This window comes from Curcuma longa, chromosome 18, assembly GCF_044706935.1.
Source record: "Curcuma longa cultivar G26 ecotype Majalengka, Jawa Barat chromosome 18, ITB_CL_G26_1.1, whole genome shotgun sequence".
In the NCBI taxonomy this organism is placed as follows: Eukaryota; Viridiplantae; Streptophyta; class Magnoliopsida; order Zingiberales; family Zingiberaceae; genus Curcuma; species Curcuma longa.
Genome location: NC_133878.1, coordinates 126,916 through 153,543, shown reverse-complemented (window position 1 = coordinate 153,543; position 26,628 = coordinate 126,916). Strand labels below are relative to the sequence as shown.

Here is a 26,628-nt window from a genome sequence, read left to right as displayed (position 1 = left end):
TTTTTGTAATCGTTACAACTCTTTTCCATAAGGAAAGAGTTATATAGTGGATTTCCATACATAAACGATCAAAGATTGTGGGCTTTGGAGTAGCGGCCAGTGGCTGTAAACCAAGTAAAAAAGAAACCGTGTTCTTTATGCTTGTTATTCTTATTGCTTTCTGTTCCCGTCAAGATCAGCTTCTGGATGCGCGACCTCTCCTCAGCTACACACCGGACGGAAGGTGGATGAAGACGCTGCGGATCGCCGGAACCTGCGAGCACACACACCGTGAGAAGGAAGGCCGGGGTGATCGGCGCGACCACTCCGATGCCTAAGTCAGTCTCTGAAGTGAGGAAGAAAAGAAGTGAGACGAACGTGAAAATGAGAGGGATGGAGAATGCATACCTCGCCCCAGTGGGGGGCTTACCCTATATATATAGGGAAAGGAGGTAGTACCACGGAGAAGGTAAGGTGGGGGTTACTCTATAGGTGAGGTCCGTACGAGCAAGGGAGTGGCGTATTCATGGCGATTGTACTTTCGGGGACAGAAGTGTACTTCGGACGGCGCATCACCATACCTAGTCAGGAACCTGACCATCGTACAAGCGCAGGAAGGGTCGATGAGACCGAAAGGAGGACGTATGTAAGGTCGTCGAGTCAGCACGGCCTAATTCGGAGCGGTCGATAGGATTCGGCTCTATTCCGAGTGGACTTTCGGAGCGGTGTGGAGGCTTCCATCGGCTCACTCGCTAGAAGTTGGCTTGGACACACCCTCCGAACCCATTACGGAAGAGCCTGCCTTGGGGGCTCGGATCGGGCTTGCCCAGAGAGCTATCCGGGGATTCGGATTCGGGTTGCGGGACTCCAGTCGTACGCTTGAGGGCTGTTGACTCGGTTCGGGCGCCCTACGCAATCATATCCGCCTCTGTCTCTTACGGCTGTAACACCAGTCTTCCCACGAGTCTAGTCAAAGGAGACGTGTGTTCGACTGACTAGACCGAGTAGAGTCCGAGTCCGAGTCAAGTTCCGACGACTGATATTCCGGGGATCCGCCGCTCATGCGAAGCCACCACGTGTCGGTGCGACAGTGGCTAGTCCGGACGGCGGGCACGTGGTCAGCATGGTGCGGGTCATTTCCGAGGCATGGGTTAATGAGGCGGGGTGTCCGATGCGACAGACGAATCGCCGCAATAATGATGAAAATCTTGCCTAGGAAATGCAACTCATCGGACGGTCACGGGTCGATCCCGCCTTTTTTCCACTGCTTGATCAGACGGCTCAGAATTAGTAGGGTTCGGTATAAGTAGGCTGAAGAGATAGGCGCGTAGCGCCTACGTCGCCGCGTTCGTTCTTCGTCCTTCGCTAGTCTCCGCCTTCGCCAGTTCTTGTCTCACAGTTTCTTTCCTTCCTTTGAACCAAGTAAGCTTTCCTTCTTCCTTTTCGCCTTTGATTTCTTCTCTTCGTCGCGTTTCCAGAGGATAGTCGTGGGGTTAGGGATGTCGTCCGAAGAATCCGCTGGTCGTTGGTATGAGTCCATATCGAGTGCTTTTACTGCCAAGTCCCGGTCAGAGCTCCGGCTCAAATATGAGATCCTGAGTCAGTATAGGATCGAAGTTCCCAAGCGTCATCATCGACCACACACCCCTTCTCCCGGTTTCCTAACCTTCTTCCAAGGTCAGTTGGAAGGAGGACTCCAATTCCCGATTCCGACTTTCTTTCAGGAAATAGCCGAGTACTTCGAGATTCCTTTGAATCAACTAGCGCCTAACTCATTCCGACTCCTCTGCGAAGTCGTCTTAGTGTTTTGAATGTACCAGATCCCCCTAGATCCCGCTGTCTTTCACTTCTTCTTTTATCCGAAGATGAAGAAGGAAGGCATCTTTTTCTTCAACGCGAAGTCGGGTTTCCCTTTTCTGTGCGAGTACCCGACTTCTAACAAGGGATGGCACCCGAAGTTTTTCTACCTTTCTCCCCCAAGTCCCTTCGAATTCCCGACTGAGTGGCAGGAAGAGCTCCCGGCTCTACCCGTTCTGAAGCCCTATAAGAAGAACAAAGTTTACTTGGAGGCGTCCGAGTCGCTGAAGGGCCTTCAATTTGATGTTAACGAGCTGGTGGGGGAGGAAGGACTTCTCTTCCGAGCCGGCTTGAGTCCTATCGATGCCGAGCTTCCGGCGGCACTCGGTAAGTCGTATCTTTACTCGGGCTTCTGTAATAACTAACCCAGCTTTTCTTTTCCCCTTGGCAGACGACGTTTGGATAGACGCTTCAACCAACAAATTCCTGAAGTGGACTCGGGCGTCGTTGGAGGCACTGGTCACACCCACCAAGTCGACTACCGCTGAAGGAGCCGAATCGGTGGAACCCCTGGCGACGGTAATCCCTGAGGGGGCGGAGCGGCTTCCCGAGATGACGGAGCCTGAGACTTCCATTCGGGAGGGTGATCCCTCGACTGAGGGGCCGGAGGACCTGCGCCCTTCAGCAAAGAAGGGAAAAGAGGTGTCGAGGGAAGGGAGTCGGTCGAAGAAAACTTCTTCGTCTTCCTCCCACTCCAAGAAGAAGCACCACCGCTCTCGCTCACCGCATCATGAGGAGAAGCGGTCCAAGAAATCTAGCCTCATCCGCCATGAAGAGAAACGGCTTAAGAAGTCTCGAGCTTCCAAGGGGCATCCTCCTGCGCTAGGTACTGCGGGCGCCAACATGGGTGGTCCGCTTCTTGAAGCCGAGCCTCTGCTGTAGTCGGCACCGGCCGAAGTGAGGGACGTGGACATGGGCGCGGGAGGGACGGCATCTCCTGGCGTTGGGGCCGAGCCAACGGTAACCGAGCCAACAGTTGTCGCGGAACAGGAGGCGGCATCGGCGGCCGGGGCGACACCTACGGAAACGGTGCCACCGGCTGTGGCTTCGTCGTCGGGGGCCGAGGGACCAACGGGTTCGGGTTCGGCTGGTTCGGGGGCTGCCCGGCCTTTTTCCTCAGGTGCGAACTTTCGATCGATGCAGATGACCCGGGTGGCTGCCGACGAACCTTTCTCCCCAGAAGAGGTGATGGATATGATGAACCGGGTTGGCGCAATACGCAATGCCGATTCGTTCCAAGGGATCAACACCTCCGAGCTGAGTTATCGGGCCAACTTCCACATTTTGTGGGTAAGTGTTCTTTACCTCCCTTGATCTTATCTTTCTTTGTGATTAACCCGGCTTCTGCTTCTCGGACAGTTCTGGGTTGAACACATGGAAATGCACACCCGCCTCCTCTACTTGAACCACCAGTTTTCCGTAATGGACCGGCAGCTGCAAGCGCTGAGGGCTCAGGACGCCGAGCGGCTTCGTGAGCTGATGGAGACTAAAGCGGCTATTACCAAGAGTGCCGATGAAGTCGCGCATTACCGGGCCGAACTGCTAAAGGCCCAAGAGAAGGCGGAGAATCTCGAGCAAAAGACTGCCTCGGCTCGGGCTAAGGATCAGGAAGATCTGAGGCAGGCCCGAGACCAGCTAGCTCAACGGGACAAGGAGCTATCTCGAGTGCTCGAGGAATCGGCCTCCCTGAAGAAGCGGGCGGAGGACTTGGCGGAGGAGAAGAAAACCTTGGAGGGTGAGTTTGCCGCATATAAAGAGGGGGAGCCCGGGCGGGTGCAAGCTGCCAAGGAAGCCTGGCTGGCATCAGAGGAATACTTCAACCAGTTCCAAAAGAAGACTGCCCGAATGCTATAGCACGGCTTCGACGGGGCGTTGAAGCAGGTGCACGAGGCGGGTTTGTTTCCTCCCGACACCTCTCTAGAGTTTCTAGACATAGATAAGGTTTGGTCGGCGCTGCCCGAGTCGGAGAGGACAGGCTGAGAGATGATGTAATCCCCTTTTTGTACTCCTCCAATTTTGAAATCGAATGGAAGTTTTTTGCCTTGTAGTTTATCGTTAACCAGTGTGCTAAGACCATCGAGTGTAGCTCTTGTCTCCAATTTTGGAGTCGGAGTTATCTTCAAGCAATAAGTCTTGGGATCAGAAGTTTGATCCCGACTGTCCCGAGTTGGGGGAGATTGAACCCTGAGAAGGGCGATTACCGAAGGAGCAGGTCCGAGACCTGATAGCTCGATCCCGACAGTGTCCGAGTCGGGAGAGGTTGAACCCTGAGGAGGGCGATTGTTAAAGGAGCAGGTCCAAGACCTGATAGCTCGATCCTGACTGTGTCCGAGTCGAGAGAGGTTGAACCCTGAGGAGGGCAATTGCTGAAGGAGCATGTCCGAGACCTGATAGCTCGATCCCGACTGTGTCCGAGTCGGGAGAGGTTGAACCCTGAGGAGGGCAATTGCTGAAGGAGCAGGTCCGAGACCTGATAGCTCGATCCCGATTGTGTCCGAGTCGGGAGAGGTTGAACTCTGAGGAGGGCAATTACTGAAGGAGCAGGTCCGAGACCTGATAGCTCAATCCTGACTGTGCCAATTAATTCTAATTTCTGTGATTTAATGATTAATTTGATATTAATTGAGTTTGGTTGTTTGTAGGGTCCAAATTGAACCATGATCGAGTCAAATGGGACCGAGTCAAGCAAAAATTGGTCAAATTTGATGGTCCTAAAACTTCATGATCAAGATTAGGGTTCAATTGGAGCTTAATTGGATCAATTGGAGCTAAATCGGCTTAAATTGGGTTGAACTAGGGTTGAATCAAGTTGAATTTGGAGCAGACCCGTTAAGCTAGAGTAGCAGACCCGTTAAAACAGTAGCCCGTTTTAAAGAGGAATGAACAGTGTTTTGACGCGGTTACTGTAGCAGACTGTAGCAGCTTCGTTCTCGCCATTTTCTTCGCTGTTTTCTTTAGGTTTAGCGTAGGATCTTCGGGTTTTTCCATTTCAAATCAATTCCCAGCTTCTAGAGACGACTACGATCTCAGTTTGGTGTTGAAGGAGGCTCGATTTCTTCTGTTGAGGGTTTTCTTCAGAGGTTCGTTGCCGCCGCAGATTCCAGTTGCGATTTTCAGATCCAGGCTGATCGGAGCTATAAATTACACTCGGAGGCGTTCCTCGAGGGTTATTGAAGGTTCCTGAGCTTTAACTTACCAGCGATTTGAAGGATCACAGCTCGATCATCAGATTCTAGATTGTCTCTGTTTTGCAATTCAAGGGCGTTCCCTGTGGCTGATCAGATGCAACTTAGATCCAAGTGAGCTGAGAATTGGAGTTGTTCTCTGGATTTCTGATCATAGACCAGATCTAGTGTGACGGCTAGATTGGATTTGGTTTTGAAAGGGAAGATCCGAAGCTTAGTTGAAGTTTCTATTCTGTTTTGAATTCGTTTCTGATAAATGTTTTAATCTGTTGAATTGGATTTGAATTGTTTGATTTCTGAGATTCAGTTAATCTAGTGATTACATTGGATTTATTGTTGTTACTTTGTTGAATTCAGAAGCTTTAATAGACTTGATCATTTTGAATTTGAATTTTGGCACAAATACAGTTTAGTATCAAGTTACTGTTGCGTATTAGATTCCAATTGGTTTTGTATCAGATTGCTAGATCAATTAGCTTTATGCATGGCTTTTAGATTAACTACCTTTTATAAGATAGATTCAATTGTTGTCTTTTAGTTAATTGCATTAAATCTAATGTTGCTGATTTAGGGTTCTTTAGCTTTAGCTTTTGATTTCCTGCAATCTAAGGATTTTAACTCTTGCATTTCATAATTAGGGAATGATAAGTTTCATTGTTAGCTAGTTTAGGTTTTACATGCATTTTTCATTATCATCTTGAATTTGATTTACATTACCTTTGAAAACACCAAAACCCCCATTTCATATTAAAAACCCAAAAAGAACGACATCTTAGCTTGATTCATACAAACTCTCTACTTGTCCTTGGAAAATACGACTCGTGGCCCCTATATTTCATTTGTTTTGTGAGCTAAGGGTTTTCGATTATAAATTCTAATTTGAGGCTCATTCGTGACACTAGTTTTGGGCTTATCAAATTTTGGCGCCGTTGCCGGGGAATAACTAGTAGAGATTGTTTGAATTGAGCTATTTTCATTTTTCTTTATTTGCTTTGATCATTATTGGTTTGCAACATGTATGGAAATTCATTTTATCAGCAACCATCTTTCCAACAATTTGAACAACCACATTTTTATTTGCAGGAACCTTATCAAGGTTTTCAACAAGTGGATCAACCATTTCAAGCTCAAAATCAGAATTTTCAGGATGGGCAATTTCAACAAGGGTTTCAACAGCCTTTTCATCAATCTCAACAACAAAACAATCAATTTCAGCACCAAAACCAAGTATTTCAGCCTCTAAACAATCAACCACAGAATTTTCAGCAACCCTACAATAATTTCCAGCCAAGTTTTTATCATTCACAGCCTCAACACTCAAATTTCCAGCAACCGCAATTTCAGCCTTCAAACCAGAATTTTCAAGGATTTTCCAGCAATTTTCAGCAGCCTTATGGGAATTTTCAACAGCCCCTAAATCAAGGTTTTCAAGGAGAAAATTTTCAGCAACCTCCCTTGAACTTTCAACCAAGTTTTCAAGATCAAAATGCACCCTTTCAAGCCCAAAATCAATGTCAATCATTATTTTCTCAAAGTGGACAGATTTGTCATCAATTTCAGCAGCCCACTTATTTTGAAGATTCAAATTCAAATCAAGGGAATTATGGGAGTTCTAGTGAGTTGATTCAACAACAAAGGCTTGAGGAGATGATGCAACAAATGCTATTGCAACAACAAGCTCAACAAAGGGCAGCTACAACATTGCAAAATCTTGAGAGGCAATTTGGACAACTTGTAAGTAGCATGAATCAAATTCAAGCTCAAGAATCAAGTCAATTACATTCTCAGACAAGTCCAAATCCTGAAGAAAATTTGAGTGAACTAATTTTGGAGAGTGGGGAGCCTTTTTCAAATGCAAGCACTCAAGAATCAGATTTTCATGAAGAAATTTCAGCAGCTCCATTTTCATCCCAAATCAGCCCTAAATTGGATTTTTTAGCAACTAATTGTGGACCAAGTTCAAGTCCGAGTTCCTCCTCAATTGATCTTGCAAATTCAGTTGAAGAACAAGAGGAAAACAAAATTTCTAAAGACACTACAGCAGTTATACCAATTCAAAAATCAGTCCCTATTTCAGCCCTACAAAATTCATCTCAAGAAGAGGAACTAAAGGTTGATGTCAGTGTGGATGATGTAGAGGATATTTTGGCTACTGAGGCAGCTGATCTGGAGCTTATTTGCATTTGCAGTTGAAGATGATCACATGAGTGTAGGGGATTTTACTGAACCCCAGGGACCACCATTTTTGAGTGATATATTAGAGGATTCAGAAAATAGATATGAGAGTGTAGGGGATTGCACTGAGCCCCAGGGATCACCCATATCTATTGAGCAGTCACAGTTGGAGTTGAAGCCTTTATCAGATAATTTGAAAAATGGTTGTTTGGAAGAAAATCAGAGTCCACAAATTATTATTGCCCAAGATTTCATGTCAGAGCAGGAGGAAAAATTATTTCAAGATCTGAGGCAACAAAAGGAAGTTATAAGGTGGACAATGGTTGATATGATTGGTGTGGAGCCTACCATTTGGGTATATAGAATTTACTTTGAGGAAAATGTGAAATCATTCAGAAAACCACTAAGGAGGCTCAAATTATTAATTTTTGGTCATGTGAAGAAAGATGAATTGGAGCCTACCAGAATGAAGAAGGCATGGATTTATGAAATTATTCTGTATAAGGTGAGGCATAAATGGATCAAAGGAGTATTTCCACCGGCTCAAGGAATCATTTTAAAGAATTAAAGGAGCTAGAGGTGGATGTTTGGATTTCATGATGATATCTACCCGACCTAGAGGGGAGTTTTCTATCTTACACCTTCTTTTCATTGTTAATACCATCTTTTATTTTTCATTTTCATTTTCAGTTTCATATCAGTAATAACATGCCATTTTCATGAGCATTTTGTTTGAAATAAAGGTTTGAAATTCATTTCATGCATTTTTGGGTTTAAGGAATAAATGTATCCCCCTAGTCATTTTTATATCATTTTAGAGGCCTTTGAAAGTGAGTTAAATTTGATTGATTATTCTTGGAATTAAGTTCATGGATGAACACTTTTGAACACTTGAATGACCCTTAGCAATGGAGTCTAGAGTGATGAAATTAAGATAATGTACATTTTCTACCTAGTGAGGTTATACCCTATTGTGTGATGCACTTTTGTGATTGATTACTCTAGAACTTGCTTGTGTTCTTTCAAGGCTAAATTTTCTATGATAGGGTCCACATTTATGAAGGTTATCAACTTGTTTAATCAACCATACATTTTGCTTGATACATTTCATTCTATACCTATACTTCACATCATTTTGTTTTAAATCCTTTTCACTTTAATTTCGATACACCTTTTCTTTTATCTTGGATGTGGATATTTTTGAATGCTATTAATGTTTCTTGCTCGAGATGGTTAAGGATTTAAGTGCGGGGGAAGGATGTTTGGTTGCACTCTATCGGTTAAAGGAGTTGTACAGTTGGTTAATTGAAATAATCTTCATTTGTAATCTTGGGTAACCAACCAAGTTAAGAATGGATGTAAGTTTTGAATTTGTTTCAAAGAGTGAGGAAAGTATCAATAGCTTGGTTGAGTTGGTAAATTTCGGTGGATCTTATGCATTTCAAGTAGTCAGTGAGTATCAAGTTGAGAGTTTTATCAAGTTTGTTGATGGCATCAAGTAAAGGAGAGGAAATAGCAAGGAGCAAGGTATTAAGTAATTCTGATTTGACAGGACTGTTCAGTGCTATTTCTGAGAGTGTGAGACTGTATAGACCTGTTGTGACTTGAATTTTCTGATGCTTTATTGTTGTGATTCTATAAGCTGTAAAATGAAAGGTAATTGTTGTGTGATTAAGTAGGATTTGAGCTGAAAATCCGGCTGCAGATAAACAGTAGTTGCATAAAATTCTTGAGCTAATGCTGAGCTGAAAGGAGTTTCATTACTGATTAAAGTAATGGAAGGAAAGGTCTTGATCTGTAAAACAGATTTAAGGAGAGTTTTTGAATTCTGAAAAATTCAGGTGCTGATTTCTGATAAATACTGGAGTTTGATAAATGCTGGATTTGGCGCAAGATGTTGCTGTTTTGTCTGTTTATTTTAGTTTCTGAGTATTGATGCTGAAAGCTGAATCTGGAGCTGGAAATCTGGTATTGCTGGAATTTGGATATTGCAGAAACTGGTATTGTTTGGTTCTGTCTGAGAAAGAATAAATAGTATAAGATGGCTGTTTTGGCACAAATGGTTTGGCTGAAATCTGTTTTGGGATTGTATCAGCTTGTGAAAACATAGCTGAATCTGAAATATCAACCAAATTAGAAAAATTTCTGGTGAGTTAACAATGCATAACTTTTGTGGATTGTTATGTTCTGAACTGAGATTTGCAGTAGCTAATTTTTGGAGCTGCTAAAACAGAAAAGGAAGATTGTAATGAAGCATTAGGTTAGTCCATTGAGTGTTAAATTGTGAAGATGTTTACAAGCTATTGCAGAGATTATCTTATGGAAGTGTGATATTGAAGTTGAAGGAAATGCAGAATTTGAATAACTGAGTTAGAATTCTGAAAACCTGTTCAGTGCCAAATCTAAACTTTTGAAACCTTATGGACCTGTTGTGACTACAACTTACTGAAGCTATAAAGTGTAAAAGAAACTCTATTGTTGTAAAAGTGATGAAATGTAGAGCTGAGAATCCGGATGAAGCTGTGTAGTATAAATTGGTGCAGGATTTGTGTTGAGTTGATGAAGTTATGAATTATGTTGCTTGGATTTCCTTCAACAAATCATTTGCAGAGAAATTGAAGAAATAGGATTGGCATGGTTACAAGATACTATGACACAGAAACAGCTGGGTTTGTATTCTGTTTAAGCTCAGCAGATGACTTTGAATGGTTATTGGTAATATCAATTAAGTTTCTTGATGGGAATTAAATGGTTTCAGTAAGGAGAGCATATTGAAATAAAATAGAATATCATATCAGTAACCTGCAAATTCTGTTTAAGCTCTAAAGGTTTTGTAGATTTGGTACAAATGGGCTATAAAATGCTGGAATCTGGAAAATGTTGGAATCTGAAAATGCTGGAGCTGGTATGGTTCTGATTTGTCTGAGACAGACAAATGTTTAAGTGTGGGGGAGTTAAGATTGAGAAGAATGGAAGAAATCAGAAGAAAAAAAAAGAAATTGCAGAGAAAAGAAAACAGAAACTGCAGTTTATTTCCAGAAAATCCAGAAAACTGCAAAATTTGTTTTATTTGTTCAGCTGAGTTTTGAATTTTTTCCAGCTACTGGTTTGAATTTTCATCTGAAGAAAAAAGTGAAAAATAAGGCACATGTTGAAGTGTCTATTGTTAATGCATATATTGTGGAGGAAGTAACAACGTTTGCATCATATTATTTTGAGCCTCATGTCCGAAGCAAAAGACAAAGAGCGAAGAGAAATGAAGAAGGACCCATTGATCCCAATTTGATACCCGTTTCAATTTTTAATTACCTTGGTAGGCCAAGTGGGCCATGTAAAGAGAGATACTTAACTAGTCAAGAACGGCTCGCAGCCCACACATATATTTTACTGAATTGTCTAGAAGTAAACCCATATTTTGAGTGAGTATATATTTTATATTATTTTCATTCGGTTGTAAATAATTTTTATTGTTTTATAGGATTTTTTAGAATTTATATTCAGGAATGACAATACAAGAGTTTAATACCTTCTGTGATAAAGAATTTGCACCATGGTTCAAAACATATGTGAGTATAAAACTTTAAATTTGCTCACCATTTAATTCGTCGCTAATTAATTTTGCAATTTGATTTTAGATTTAGGGTAATCAAGCTCACATTGACTCTGAATTATTATTTCATCTTTCATGGGATCCAAAAGTAATGGTACGGACTTGGCCGGTATATTTCATAAACGGATATAATTTTTATACTCAGAAATATGGAATGGGCAAGGCAACAATGAATAGCGGTGTTTGTGTTCAATCCTCCTCAGATGGAGCTGCAAGTAATGATTTTTATGGGTTATTGGATGAAATTATAGAGGTGGAATACCTAGGTCCAGAAATTTGAGTTGTTTTATTTTTGTGTCGTTGGTTTGATCCTGTTAGAGGGATGAAGGTGCATCCACAGTACAATTTGGTTGAAATTAATTATAAGAGATTTTATAAGAGATATGAACCATTTGTGTTGGCACAACAAGCAATTCAAGTATTTTATGCTTCATATCCAAGTTTGAAACGAGACAAAATTGATTGGTGGGTTGTTTGTAAAACAAAAGCAAGGTCAAAAATTGAAGAACGTTGGCAAGAGAATGCATATCAACAAGACGAAGTGGTAAATACATTTCAAACCCATGAATATCATATACCTACATTACGAGATCCCAGCGGAGTAGTGATACCCATAGATATAAGTGAAATTCATCAAAATGAGGATGACGACGACGACGACGACGATGACGATGACGATGAAGATGACGACGACGATGACGATGAAGACGACGACGATGATGATAATTCATGCTGAGTAAGTTAGGTGAAATTTTAAATACAATAAATTTTTATTTTAACATTTAGATAATGGAGTGTAGGTGTATATATTTCATTTTAATCTGTAAATTTCTTTTTATTCTTCATAATATGCAAATTTTGATAGATTCATTTACAATAATTTAACTGTATATTTTATTCTTATAGATCATTTCTCCTGAGTTGTTGGTGCATTGAGCTTGGATACATCATTTATAGATTTGACATCATGGTAAGTTTTTAAGCATTTTAATTATGTAAATAATTTTATCTTTCCTAATATGTTTCCTAATATATTTTTTGACAGTGGCGACGGGGTAGACGCAGTAGTACTCCTTCAGGTGCAGCCCCCTCTACTTCTAGTGCAGCCCCCCTCATTCAGGTGCATCCCCCTCGACTTCTGGTGCAACCCCCCTATTACAGGTGCAGCCTCCTATACTTCTGGTGCAGCGGCTTCAGGTGCAGCCCTCTCAGGTGCAGCCTTCAGGTGCAACCCCCTCGCCTTCTGGTGCAGCTCCCTCTCCAGGACCTTCCGCAGGAGCCATAGCAGGTCCTTCGACCGGACAGGCTGCTGCAGATACACGAGTGTTGATAACCCCACTCGGTGATTCGTAAGTATTTTAAATTATTTATTTTGTAAATTATAGTTTGGTAATTATTTAACATTATTTATTTGATTCTGTATAATAGTTTTACTGATCCTATACGGATTGTTCACGTTATTAATCGAATCATGAACAATCATTGGCGAGGGGATTATATGAGTTTTAGATGCACTCCTGATGCCACCAAGGAGTTGTGGTGGAGCGAATTTAAGGTAAATTATTCATTTAATTATATATATATGATATTATTGTATAATAGTTAATAAATTCATTGTTTTTACTTTTAGCGGGCGTTTACTTAGAATCCGACTCATGAAGTCAAGATTAGATGGATTCTAAAAAAATGCGGTGATCGCATCCGGCATGTCCTAAATCATGCCAAAATAAGGAAGAAAAAATTGGCTTGCATAAGCGATGAGAATTGGGTTAAGATTTCTCAGGTTTGGGAAACAGAAGAAAGCAAAAAAGATAAGTGACCAGAATAACCTTAATCAAGCTTATAATACTGGTGCCTCATCTGCGACGTATGCGGACGGCTCAATCAATATTGATGAGCATACACGTAGATAAGGGTGAATTTGCTGCCACTTCAGGGTTCCCAAAACCCTAATTGTTGCCGTCGAACGGTTCGCCGAAGAAGCTTTTGTGAGATTCTTTGTTGGACGGAGAAGTTGCGAGTGTTTTCGAGATTGTGGTAGATCGTAGAGGTTTTTACCGTGTACCTACGACATTTCCATTTCCTGAAAAGTATTTCAGTGATTTTTTTATGTTCTATATTGTCGAAATCGTGATTTTCGACGATAGAAAAAAAGCCCCGAAAATGATCGCAACGTGTGTTATTACGTGTTTCCGATATAAGGGGTTTCTCTCGTATCGATCGTTACTGCTCGTCGGCAAGTACCGAAGACTGTGACGTGACTTGAGGCTTTGGAAGCCGTTCTGAAGATCACTTCACGTGGATCACCAGTAGAGGCGGGACTCAGAGGAGGACCGTGCGATTGATGCCCTTCCCGCTAAACGTCATACGCCAGGTACGTGTAGAATATTAATTCTGTAAAATTTTAATTTCCTGTTATATCTTGTACTTACTGTTTCCCTACTATGCATGTCCTCCTCTGTCATGACCAACTGCAGCTTCTCGATTTACCTCCTCACAGATAGTCATGGGATCGACCGTGTGGGGTCGCTGGAGTGGTGAATTCCACCTTTTATTGTTTATTTTCATTGCACACATTTTTGAAATGTGAAATACGTGCATTGCATCGAGACGATCCCAATAGTGATATCAGAGCCTGACTATGCAAGGCATACACATAAAATGGTTTTACGTGTTTTGGTTATATGTAAATTTAAATAAGAAAATTTTATAATTTAATTTAGAATTTCTATAGGAAATTCTTGATTTATTAGGAATTTCATATTAGAAAAATTATTTCCTAGTCAAATTAGGATTCTAGTTAAAGGATATTATTTTCTAAAAATAAAATATGTAATTAGATGCGAAAATTATTTCCTAACCTAATTAAAGAATTTCGGTTTATGAAATCAAATTCAACGTATTTTATTAAATAAAATTTATGATAACCATGGCAGAAAATAAGTCATAATTAGGTGCATTAATACCATGTCATGTCATATGTCATGTTTAGTTGCATTAATTATGTCATGTCATTTATTATTATGTCAAGTAAATTAGTTGTTTGCATGAAAAAAGGATAAGACTTAAAAACCCTTATTAAATTATTAAAGTTAACACATTCTGTTAATGTGGTTAGAATTAGAGTTTACTTTTTTGTTTGGGTTGTTGGACTCACTTCAAGCCCCGCCTGAAATTAAACATGTTCGAACCATTAAGATATAATCTCATGATTAACGAGTTGACTTTAACTTGAAGCATTGATTTGTTGGACTCACTCCAAGGTCAATGTGGATAGAGGTGAAGTCGGGTGTTGTATATATGATGTATACCTGTTAATGTGTTAACAACCTGATGTTTATGCAAATATTCAAATAGTTGATAGCATAATATAATAGTTATGTATACGTGATACATAATCGGTATGAAATACCTACCACCGTAGCTAAGAACGGCTTGTTGGACTCACTCCAAGGTTATTCTTATCTATAGTGGATATCATCCCATTTGAAAAAAACTTACAATCTCCTGAATTAGAGTAAGGGCTCTTGAATTCGTATTATATTCACACAACAATAACACTAATGTATTTCTGGATCTCCTAACTCTCACTACTAAAAAATCTCAATTTTGCGGCGGTTTTTAAAACCGCCGCTATTGTATGTTTTCCCAATGGTTTTAAGTAACCGCCGCAAAACCAAATTATTAGCGGCGGTTTATATTTGATTTGCGGTGGTTTAGTGATTCGCGGCAGTTTAAAATTTAATTCGCGGCGGTTTAAATTTGATTTGCGGCGGTTTAGTAAATTTACGGCGGTTTAAAATTTAATTCGCGGCGGTTTAAAATTTAATTCGCGGCGGTTTATAATAACCGCCGTTATTTTCTTTTTTTAATGCGTCTGAACCCTACCCACACCCTGTTAAACCGCGGTCTAAAGCCTCACGCCGCGGTCTAAACCTCACGCAACTTCGCGTACAAACCCTACCCACACTTTGCTCTTCCTCTCCGCCGACCCTTCCTGCGATTGCTTGCCGAGGCTCGTGGCTGCTACGATTGCTTGCCGAGGCTCGTGGTTTCCTGCGATTGCTTGCCGCCGAGGCTTCCTGCGATTGCTTGCCGAGGCTCGTGGCAAGCAATCTCGCCCACACACCACCGTCGATCTCGCCTTCCATGCTTGTTCTCGCCCACACACCACCGTCGCACCCAGTCACATCTAAGGTTTGGTACCATACCACTTAGTTCCTTGATAGAATCATAGTCGTTCTTTTTCTCCGTGCAATTAATTGATAACGTGATTCGATTTTGTCGTAATTTTGAGTTTGTGATGCCATGTTTTACTCATCTTTTTTTTTCTTGCCAGATCCTTCCACTCCTCCAACTACACTATTGTAAAGAGGGATCCTTTTTATTTCGGCGTGTTTTATTGATTATCTTTCTTTTCTTTTGGATGATGCGTGTGTATATAAGTTATCGATTCGGTTCACATTTGAAAGAGCAATGATTTTGAAGCTAGGACCTTGGAAATAGGAGTTGATATTCTTTAACTGTGATATTTGATTAACAAAATCCTCTTCGGATCAATTCCAGTGTATGTCTGAAGGTTATGGAAAGTTTGATGCAAAAGGGTTGTCTCTCTGTAGTCCTTTCGTTATGTTTGTATGGCTTTAGCAATTAGTTCTTTTGCATCTAACTTTGCTCTGCGACTCTCTCCCTCTCTAGGTTCACTCCGTTAAAAAAACAGTTAGCACCTGCTTGTTTTCATGTTTACAAGTATAGGACACAATACTATTTCCCATCTTAGATAAGAGAGCTTAAGTATAATTATACACATTAAAACAAAGATAGTTTTAAATAAAGCACATAGACATCTTTTTAAGTGTGTGTGCACGCTTAAAAACATATACAAATTTTAATAAATTTGTATGAATGGGAAGGCCCTTTTAGAGGTTGGATTAAAGAGTAAGTGCAGAGCTAATGCAATTAATGGTTTGGCTTGATCTACACTTTGATTCAGAAAGAGATTTTCACACAAAACTTTGTCTAAAATCTCTTCGTATAATTTTTGTTGAGTAGAAATATTTAATTGGGTATAACCCAAGTGATGATCTTAAGATCTAGCTAGTGTACTTGCTGTGCCCCTTTTTTTTTGTTGAGTATAATTTTCACTCTGGAACTTGTAGTAAACTTGCTGTGCCCCTTTTTTTTATGCCTTATTTAATGGTCTTTTTTTAGCACCTACTATAGCGTGTTTTTAATTTAATTATCTATTATTGAATTAGATATGGACAAAAGTTGGATTTTGAAGCCGCGAGATACTCCTGAATATATAGATGGATTATTGAAATTTTTGGACTTTGCATTTGCTAATGCATCATCCCTTTCCTTTCAATTCATAGCAGGATTCCTTTCACGACCAATTCATTGGCAGGTTTTTTACACCTTCAGTTTTAATTCGATTGCATTGTTGTCAGTATGTTCTTTTATTGCCTACACAGTGATGAATATCAGCTATTAATATTTGCACATGTTCTCAAAATTCTTTGAATGTTCGACCACATGTTATTTTTTTCTTATTTTTGTATGCCTTTAGTAACATGATAAAAATCTTTATCCATTCTGGATTAGGCTGTTGAGAATGTGAATAAAGTAATTGCTCCAGCATTGATCGGCAAGGTATGCTTAATGTTCTTAGCTTTTTGTCCTTTCTGTATTATATTTTTATTCCCCATTCTATTATTACATTTATACTGTATGTCTATCAAGCATGCATATTTAAATTGTTTCAGGATCCTATTGAGCAAGCACAGATTGATAATTTCATGGTACAACAACTTGATGGTACTCAAAATGAATGGGGTTGGTGCAAACAGAAGGTAAATTGCTCTATCAAGTCATTGTTATTTTATTTTTTTCCTTTAGTTTTTAATAATTCATTATTTTGGTTCCATGTTATTGCTTCAGCTTGGCGCCAACGCCATATTGGCTGTATCACTTGCTGTATGCAAAGCAGGTGCAAGTGTGAAGAAAATTCCACTCTATCAGGTTGGTAAAAGTTTTAGACACCACTCCGAATAGCTTTTAAAATTTTCTGATATTTATTCTTTTTTTGGGATGTAGCACATAGCAAATCTTGCTGGAAACAAGAACTTAGTCTTGCCTGTTCCTGCATTTAATGTTATCAATGGAGGATCACATGCTGGAAATAAGCTTGCTATGCAGGTTAGAACCCTCTGAGATATCAGTTTCACTTCTGTGTATAAGGTAGTTAAGTTACTTATCTCGAGTTTCTTTTCATGACAGGAATTCATGATTCTTCCAGTGGGGGCTTCTTGTTTCAAGGAAGCCATGAAGATGGGTGTAGAAGTTTATCACAATCTGAAGGTTAGTATTGTGTTATGATTGTTTTACTCACTTCTTTAAGAACATCAGGATACAATTTTCTCTTCGTTTTAGGCTGTCATCAAGAAGAAGTATGGACAGGATGCCACTAATGTCGGAGATGAAGGTGGTTTTGCTCCGAACATTCAGGTTTGTCGCTCATATTAATTCTTATGAGACCTCATATTATGTTTATTTGATTTTTATGATAAATATAATATATAATTCCTTGTTTTGAAGTAAGATAATTTTCATGACAAATGTCATAATAAGTAGACCATTGCACATTTGGAATTAAGCTAGCCACTTTTCGCTGGGTTTGATTTTCCACCCAGACCTGTTAGTTTGGCACAGGCTATTGCTCAATTGACATGCTAGCTTGGAACAGGCCAGACGTGGTTCTGGTGAGTTTGGTGTTAGTCTTTCATTGATTAGCTGGTACCGCCCATCCAATCAGATCCTCTGTGAGCTTTTCTCGGTTAGCAGTTGCTTTGATTTTTGACCGTGTAACATGTACCATGTACCAACCAATTGGAATTTGCCAGTGAATTAGCATCTATCCACTCATCAAACAGAAGCTTGGACCTGACACGTGGCTAAGATTGTTCATATGTTCAGCTATATTCTCTTCCTTTGGGTTTTTCTTTAGTCCATGATATAAGTTTTTTACCATTGAATATATTGGAACTTGTAGCCTGCTTGAGTTGGACAATGTCTGACTAAGGTATATATTGGAGATTTTAAATAAAACCTTAAACTACCTTGTCTTTACTCTTTACTCCCTATGGAGTGTGATATTCCTTTGAAATTTCAGGAGAACAAGGAAGGTCTTGAACTTCTGAAGACGGCTATAGCTAAAGCTGGTTACACTGGAAAAGTATGTTGCTGCCATTTGTATATTTATCTATTGAGGGTGCTTAAAGTTCTATTATCTCATTGTGTTTGGGAATTGCTGCAGGTTCTGATTGGCATGGATGTTGCTGCTTCTGAATTCTATAGTGAGAATGATAAGACTTATGATCTCAATTTCAAGGAGGAGGTAAACTTATTTTCCGTTGGTGAATTAGACAAATTTCTTCAAAGGATCCCATCATAGCAAATTTCTGGGAAGGACTCCACATACAACTTCAAAGGATCCCATCATAGCAAATTTCTGGGAAGGACTCCACAGTACTGTAATTCTGTTGGCTGCAACTTGATAAATGATAACAATGTATTATACCTGTTGATAAATGATAACTGTATGTGATTTGATATTTGACAAATTTGATATCCATGTGTAATGAATATTTGTTCACTAGTTTTGCAAGAAATTAATGCAAGTAAAATTTTTAATTTTTTATAATTTTTGGTTTAATTTTTCTATTGTAAAAACTATCGCAGGTTGAAAATTATGTAATTGCACACTAAAAGCTAAAACTGCCGGGAAACTATTTTGCGGCAGTTTTAGCAAACCGCCGGGAAACCATTTTGCGGCAGTTTTAGCAAACCGCCGGGAAACCATTTTGCGGCAGTTTTAGCAAACCGCCGGGAAACCATTTTGCGGCAGTTTTAGCAAACCGCCGGGAAATCAATTCGAACCGCCAAAAAATAAACCGCCGGGAAATCATTTCTAACCGCCGTTAAAAGAACCGCCGGGAAATTATCTCGAACCGCCGCAAAAACAACCGCCGAAAAATCATTTCTAACCGCCACTAAACAAACCGCCGGGAAATATTTCGAACCGCCGCAAAAACAACCGCCGGGAAATCTACTTTAGTGGCGGTTATACCAGCGGTTCTCTAAAACCGCCGCTAAATGGTTTAACGACACCGGTATCAGCGGCGGTTTACCAAACCGCCGGGAAATGATTTTGCGGCGGTTCCAAACCGCCGTCATCAACTTTATCGATATCTTCATCCACTTCATTATTGTCATAAACTGGATCATCGACTATTTTGATGTTATCATCCACATCTTCCTTATAATAAAAAATTTCTTCTTAATCAAAAATGTTCTCTTCCTCCTCCAAGTTTATCAGGTGTTGTATGATTTTTTTTGCATTGGATCGGACTTCTTCTATTTCGGTTTCTTAATAACACTGTCATCCTAGTTACCTGATCCACAAATAGATTATATCGTCCGTCGATCTTTCTAAACTGCTGCTCTATATCACATCAAAAAAGTAATTGATGCATTGCTGTCTTCTCGGTAGCATGATTCCGTAATATCAACTTAGCTCTGATACCATGATGTAATAGATAACTATTGAATTCATTGATTTATACACGAATATTGGAATCAATATTCTAAATCATGTTGATTCGACAGAATACCAGAAAAAAGACAATCAAATATTACGTTTGAAAAAAATGACATAGATTCAAATATTATTGATAAAAACTAAAGCTCTAAAACCAACTAAATAATGATTTAAATAGACTCAAAATCCTAACATTGTAAAGATCAAAATATCTTCAAAATCCTAATCGATAAAAATACTAAAAAGACTAAAGTTTCTCTTCTGCTCCTGCATCAATAACTGAGTATTAAAGTCGGATGCCCTAAGCATTAAGGCTGAATGCTTAGTTGAAGTTTGTAATTGAGCATGAAAGACGAATGCTCAGTTGAAATCAATAACTAAGCATTGAAATCGGATGCTCAATTGAAGTTTATAATTGAACATTAAAACCGAGTACTAGCTCGGTTGAAATTAATAGTTGAGCACCAGAGCAAGGTGCTCGGGGAACATATCTTTTTTTTATTATTATTGCTTGAATAGGGTCGTTCATATATAGCTTGTTTGTTATTCCATTGAAGAATTAATTCTGAAAGAAACATGCCGAAGATTACAACTGATTAGCACGTATAATCTAATTCTCCCAGCTTGAGTGATCAAGTGAAGGTTAAACCAGCAGGCACCATCCATGGTCCAAAAGAAAACCCTAGCTAGCTAGCTAGCTAGCAAGCTTTCACTGGGTCAAGCAAGGGACAGCAGGCGTGACTTGATTCCTTGCAGATCCATTGGCACCGATGCAGTGAGACCGCAGCTCTTCTCCTTCATTTGCAGGCCAGAGATTAACAGTGTCCATGACGATGCCACTACAAGGCACACTTTGGCTGCAATTCAGAGCCACAGCTACTTCTGCCGATGAGCTTCCTGTCACTCCAATATATTTCACATCGCTCACTTCTACTGCTGATGCCTGTACAGCATTAACATCATTAATATAAACGAGATATATAGATATCATAATTAATATTAATTCATTAATTAATTAATTGAGTTAACTTAGTTTTCTTTTTCTTTTTCTACGTACGTACCTGTGCATCGCAGACGCTATGAGGACAGTAGTACTGATCTATAATAATGGGGTAACGAACGTCATTCATGGTAATATTCACAAACGATATGTTCCTCGCGAAGCCAGAAGCTCCCTGCCAAGTTTAAAAAATATAATAATAATATTTATCTGTCATTATAAATTAGTTAAGAGGGCAAGACAGTTAAAATAATAATTAATTATAAATTAGTTAAGAGGATCTTATAATAATAATTTTTATTTTCTTTATAAAAAAAATATAGAACATATATACTTTTAATTTTTGATATAAATGAGTTTAAATGATATTTAATTTATCTTTATTATAATAATACATAAATATCTTTGAAATATGAAACTTTTTAAATATTTCATACTGTCATTATATTTCTAAATTGAGATATTTTGAAATTGATGTTTATATATGACATTACAAAATATCAAAAATATTAGAAAGATTAAAACGACATGGTGTTTATAGGTGGATAAATGTCATTAAAAATGTACTATAAAGATATTTTTATATGTCCTTAAAAGAGCTTTTTGTTTTAGTAGTAGCTGATAAAGATATAGTGCAATTAGAGTGGTCAAACGGATTAATTCATGGTGACACGGGTTAATTTGTCAGAAACTCATCATATAGTGAGATAAACGGGCCAACCTATCAATTTGGCGGGTTGAAAAGTTTCCAACCCAACCCAACTTAAGAAGGGTCGTGCATGGGTTAGACGGATCAACCCATGGGCCAATCAAAAAATAAAAAAAATAAAAAATTTTAAAATTTTAAAATTTGAATTGTAGTTTAAACAGGTCAAGTTGAAAATTTTAAGTTTGTATTGCGGTTTAAACGGATTAACCCATTAATTTATTAAATTTTCTCCTTTAATTTTAAATTTAGAAGAAAAAAAGTAAATTTTCTCAACCCGTGGGCCAACCCACATAGGTCGCGGGCCAATCCATACGGGTCGCGGGCCTAAGCGAGTCGATCCACCTGAACTCATCTTAAAATGAGTTAATAAAATTTCAACTCAATCCGCTTAAATTGTTCGATAGGATGGGTTAATCTGACGGATCTAATCCAAATTGACGGCTCTAAGTGCAATTGATAAAATACTCGATTCTTACCTGCCATGTCTTTATCCTGACTCCATTGGTTGTTTGGGTCAAGGTGCAGTTGGAGACATAGATGTTTGATGCTGTTGCCCTGGACCCGTTTTTGCCCAAGCTCCCAATGCTACAATTAAGCATTGAATTAATGGCTTCAAGGTTAATTAATTGCATGCTTAATTTGAAAGTACTATTACTTAATGGAGATTAACTATATATACTAATTAATTAATTAAGTATACCTTACCTTATTCCATGGCCAGGGCCACATGTTACATTACTAATAGAAATGTCCTCAGCACCTTCGCTCAGTGACACACAGTCATCTCCCGTGCCAATTATGGAGTCTCTGATGCTAACATGTCGACTTTCTTGGACGTGGATGCCGTCGGTGTTGGGGCTGTTGTCCGGGGTGACGATGGTGATGCCGGCGATATCAACTCGCTCGCTCTTCGCCACCGATATGTGCATCATGGTGCTGTTGATCGACCTCAGCCCCCAAATCTGTGCATCGGTGCAACTCAACATTTGTAGACTCTGCAAGCAACATACTAATTCATTAACTTAAGATAGATATATAGCACTTAAGTTCTTTATAGCCAATGTGTTTCAGTCGACTTACATCGGGAGCATCTTCTGAACATTGCTGCAACAACATGACACAAATTAAGTCAATCAAAAACATATATATATATATATATATATATATATATATATATATATATATATATATATATATATATATATATATATATATATATATTCAGTTAATGTCAAGACATACATAATTAACTAGCTTACGACATAGATAATAGATAGATAGATAGATAGATAGATAGATAGATAGAATGGTTTACATTTTGTTCTTTGCACGACCACCAGTTTGTTCCTTGGCCGTCGAGCTCGCCGGAGCCGTAGATTCTTAGGCCGCTGATTTGAATGAAAAGAAGCCAGCTATTGAAATTTTCTTTCCATATTTCATTTGTTCGTTTAAGGTTTCCATCAACCTTTTGGCACAAGAATAACATGTCAGTCTTGCTCAAACATATACGATAGGATATGATATGATATACTATACATGTAGACCTAACGATATATAGATCCATGAACTAGAGTTGATTATACGGTAAAAGATTTGGTTTCGAAAGAATTAATGTAAGTCTTTTAGTCTCGAAACTTGATTCGTCTTAAATAGTGGGTTTTGGAGTACTCAACAAAAGGAATAAATGAAAATGAAATGGGTTTGGATTTGTCCAATTGAGATATCTAAAATATATTACAAATAAAAAGAAAAGGGATAGATTTAGAGTCACTATTTTGTTATACAACTCGTGCTTTAGAGAAATATCAGATAGCTAGCTTCAAATTCAATTCACAAATCAAAATTAATGGAAAAAAAAAAAGCATTGGCCTCCCTTCCCTAACTAGCATTTATGATATTTTTACTTTGGTGGAACTCTCTCTTTTAATAAATGTATGAAGGCAGCTGAGTTTTGGATGTGGAAGAGTGAATTTTAGTGGACTAAGTAAAAAAATTTACATTGGTAATAAAAAAAATTAGATCGGACTTTGGATGTGAAAAAGTAGGTTTTAATAGATTAAATAAAAAATTTATATAAATAAAATTTATTTAAATATAGATGATGATATAGTAAGGGATATAATTTAATGACATATATAAAATGATCTATATAGCCGACTCTATCTAATGGAATAAGACTTAATTATTGTTGTTTAGATTGGATTATAGTTCAGGACAACCCTAAAGAAGATCAATTGTGTATTGCATACCTTTACGTGAATGACATTGTTGCAGGGTCCTTGGAAAACAATACGATCCAACAAAAATGTCTTTGATGTTGGGATGTACAAGGTGGAGGGTACGGTGCTGTTGAGACAAATTACACTCCATGCATTTACAAACGCCTGAAAAAGAAGAAGCAATTAAGAATTTCAAGTATAAAATAAATATATTATTTTATTTATTTATTTCATGAGCATCTAAATTTTTTTCATTTAAAATTTTTATATATTTAATATTATAATTTAATTTCTAAACTCTAAAGATAAACTCCTAAATGATTTAATCGTAAATCAAAAAAATAATAATAAATATTCGACGACATATAGACACACACAATCGTGCATCGCACAACATTTTATATATATATATATATATATTCTTTAATTACGCACTTGAGTGTCATTTGTGTTGCCATCTCCTACGGCTCCAAAGTCTAAGACGTTGTATGTTGGCTCATCAGCCAAAATCTCAGCAGCAGAAGAAGAAGAAACAATAAGAACGATCACAAAGAGACTGATCATAATACCCTGAATCAAAATCAAAATCAAAACACATGAGAAAAATATTGTTTTTTAATTAAAAGAAAAGAATAATAATAAAAATATATATAGAGATAGTTTAGCATTTTTTCTTACTTGTCTAGCCATTGTTTACTGTGATTCTTGAACTATGAAGTTATATATATATAGATAGAACAGTGTCTGGGAAGAGTTAAAAAATTGGAGATTTATTAGACAATTTAAAATAAAAAAACAAAGGAAAGTATGCCAACAATTAGTTTTTCATGGAATTACGTAGTATATAATAATAGACAATCACGTTGCAATTATTAAACTTGTTGTAGAAAATTAGCATAAGAAATCAAATAGTACCTTTAATGGGATTTGAGCATAAACAAAATAAAACGGTATATATTAAATTATTTAAATAAATTTATGTCAGCTTCATAAATACAACCAAAATAATTTTTATACAATTAATCCTATTTTGATTTAATTATAGCAGGTTCGATTAGATGAAAGTTGACAAGTTGTCATGTTAAAAATTAATATTTTTTAAAAAAATTATTAAAGCTTATTTTGGAATAATATAAATGTATTCATTTAGTTATAGCAAATTCAGTCAAAACATGTCTTTATTATTTTTTAACCATTAATATGTTCCTAATTGATCGACCCAATCGGTTCATCATGAAATATTTTTTATCATGAAAATAATTTTTCAATAATTCTTTATAACATTATTTAAAGTATTAACATCATCACAGACAGTGATGGTGTCCTTAATTTTTACTCGCTCTAGCTCCTCCTCTCTAGAAAATTAAATCACCTCTAAAATAGTTGAGATTTGTATGGTAGCCTATAAAGGTAACATGAGTTAGGATTTGATCGACTTTATCGGCACGGCTACTCCGAATACTTAAGTCAGTCATCCAGTAGAAGAGATATATTTAGCATTTGTTAAAACAAGATGAAAAAAAAAAGAGGAAAGAAAGAACTAGAAATAAGATGAGCTTTCGGTGGAGAAGAGTCGCCTCTGCTTCGCAAGAAGAAAATTATACCCATAACCTCTCTTCTCTGATATTTATATAGTTGTTAAGAGGACATCTCCACCTCATAGGCCACACCCCACCATCCTCCTCTTACAGAAGTCATCAAAAGATCAGATCTGACAACCGTTAAGTGGCTCTCCATTTACTAAGTACCATGTATTCCTTGGAAGGAAATCAAGGAACCAAATCTGACATATACTACCTACTTTCCCAATCACCAAGTATCACGTATTCTCCGATAGGCAAATAAGGAACTAGCTCTGACATTGACTATTTGTTCCTCCCTTCAGAAGATATCACATTTCCACTAACAGGCTTACTTAGCACTAAGGTATAATATCCGAGCCTTGAAGCCAAGTACTCTGTTGAAGCTCTTATCTAAATACTGAGGTCATGTACTCAATGGAAATTTATAACTGAGCATTGAGGTCGAGTGCGCGGTTGAAGTCAATATCTGAGCATTGAGGTTCGATGCTTGGTGGAAGTCTATAACTGAGCATTGAGACCAGATGCTCGGTTGAAGTCTATAACTGAGCATTGAAGCCGAGTACTCAGTTGAAGTCTATAATTGAGCATGGAAGCCGGGTGCTCGGTTGAAATCAATAACTAAGTATTGAGGTCGGGTGCTCGATTGAAGTCTATATCTAATGTAGCATATAACTATTGAATCTGTTGATTCTTGCATAAATACTGAAATCAATCTTCTAAATCCTATTGATTCGATAGAATATCAGAAGATAGACAATCAAACTCGACGATTGAGAAGAAACAATGTGGTCGCAAATATTATTGATCAAAAATTAAAAATCTAAAACCAACTAAACAATGATTTGAATAAACTCAAACCCTAACATTGCAAAGATAAAAATACTATCAAAATCCTAACTCGATAAAAATAATAAAAATATTAAAATTGCTCTTTTGTTCCCACATCATTCTCCTCAAAGTATAGATAATTCACCCTCGAATTGCTAGTTATATCATCATTAGAAGCGTTGCTAGAAATGTCAAGTGGTAATCTAAGAGAAAGATCCTCAGAAATTACTCAGCAAAATCTACTAGCAACTGCTGAACTTTGGAATCCTAATCGATCCGCCAATGAGCACGACATCGTGGGCGCTGCTCTTGTCCATCTTCGCGCCCCCAAGCACTTCCCTTCCAAACCTTCATCCATTATAATTTGCATATTGTTAATATCCATATTCTGCATAAAAGTATCAACAATAGGGCTCAATAAACTCACCACTTTCAAATTTAGATTCCTCAACTTGGCCCGACCAATCCGCCTAGCTCAATCCACTTAAGCAAAAACAATTTCCATTGACCATATTTTTCTATTGTATCAACCATCAAAAACTCTAGAAAATATTTTCTGCTGAATAAATGGAATTATTTATATAGATTAAACTTGTAGAATAATAAGGAAAATGAAAAGTCATTTCCAAGTTCAACACAGAATCTTGATTCTAATGCAGATTGGAAGTAACATTTCAAAGGTCTACCTATACTCAATAAACCAAAATGCAGAAATAAAACACTAACTTTCAGCCATTGATGATGACATTCAAACTAGGATTTGATTCTTCCCATTTGATCTTTTGTTAAGATCAGGGACCTATATTTGGAGCTAGTTTATATCCACCTTTATGAGGATAAAACAACCATAGGCAGGAGATGCTTAACATAAACATAGATTAATT

The 26,628-nt window shown here is 38.2% G+C and overlaps 2 protein-coding genes and 1 pseudogene across 2 annotated transcripts; 2 read left to right on the top strand and 1 right to left on the bottom strand.

Annotated features, from left to right (window-relative positions):
* Nucleotides 1–10,699: 10,699 nt before the first annotated feature.
* LOC141812292 (uncharacterized) lies at nt 10,700–11,542 on the top strand (annotated as a pseudogene).
* A 4,810-nt stretch (nt 11,543–16,352) lies between these two features.
* LOC141812262 (enolase-like) lies at nt 16,353–18,508 on the top strand. Its single transcript, XM_074700316.1, has 8 exons — nt 16,353–16,458; nt 16,572–16,658; nt 16,747–16,827; nt 16,903–17,004; nt 17,086–17,166; nt 17,239–17,313; nt 17,978–18,040; nt 18,122–18,508. Exons 2-8 carry the CDS (start codon nt 16,605–16,607, stop codon nt 18,257–18,259), a joined length of 594 nt encoding a protein of 197 aa, XP_074556417.1. The 5' UTR covers nt 16,353–16,458; nt 16,572–16,604; the 3' UTR covers nt 18,260–18,508.
* A 1,606-nt stretch (nt 18,509–20,114) lies between these two features.
* LOC141812291 (polygalacturonase ADPG2-like) lies at nt 20,115–24,023 on the bottom strand. The gene is made up of 9 exons (XM_074700337.1): nt 24,012–24,023; nt 23,769–23,903; nt 23,364–23,498; nt 22,430–22,579; nt 22,195–22,218; nt 21,820–22,109; nt 21,591–21,699; nt 20,467–20,580; nt 20,115–20,348 (listed from the first exon to the last, which is right to left on the bottom strand). Exons 1-9 carry the CDS (start codon nt 24,021–24,023, stop codon nt 20,115–20,117), a joined length of 1,203 nt encoding a protein of 400 aa, XP_074556438.1.
* Nucleotides 24,024–26,628: the final 2,605 nt, after the last annotated feature.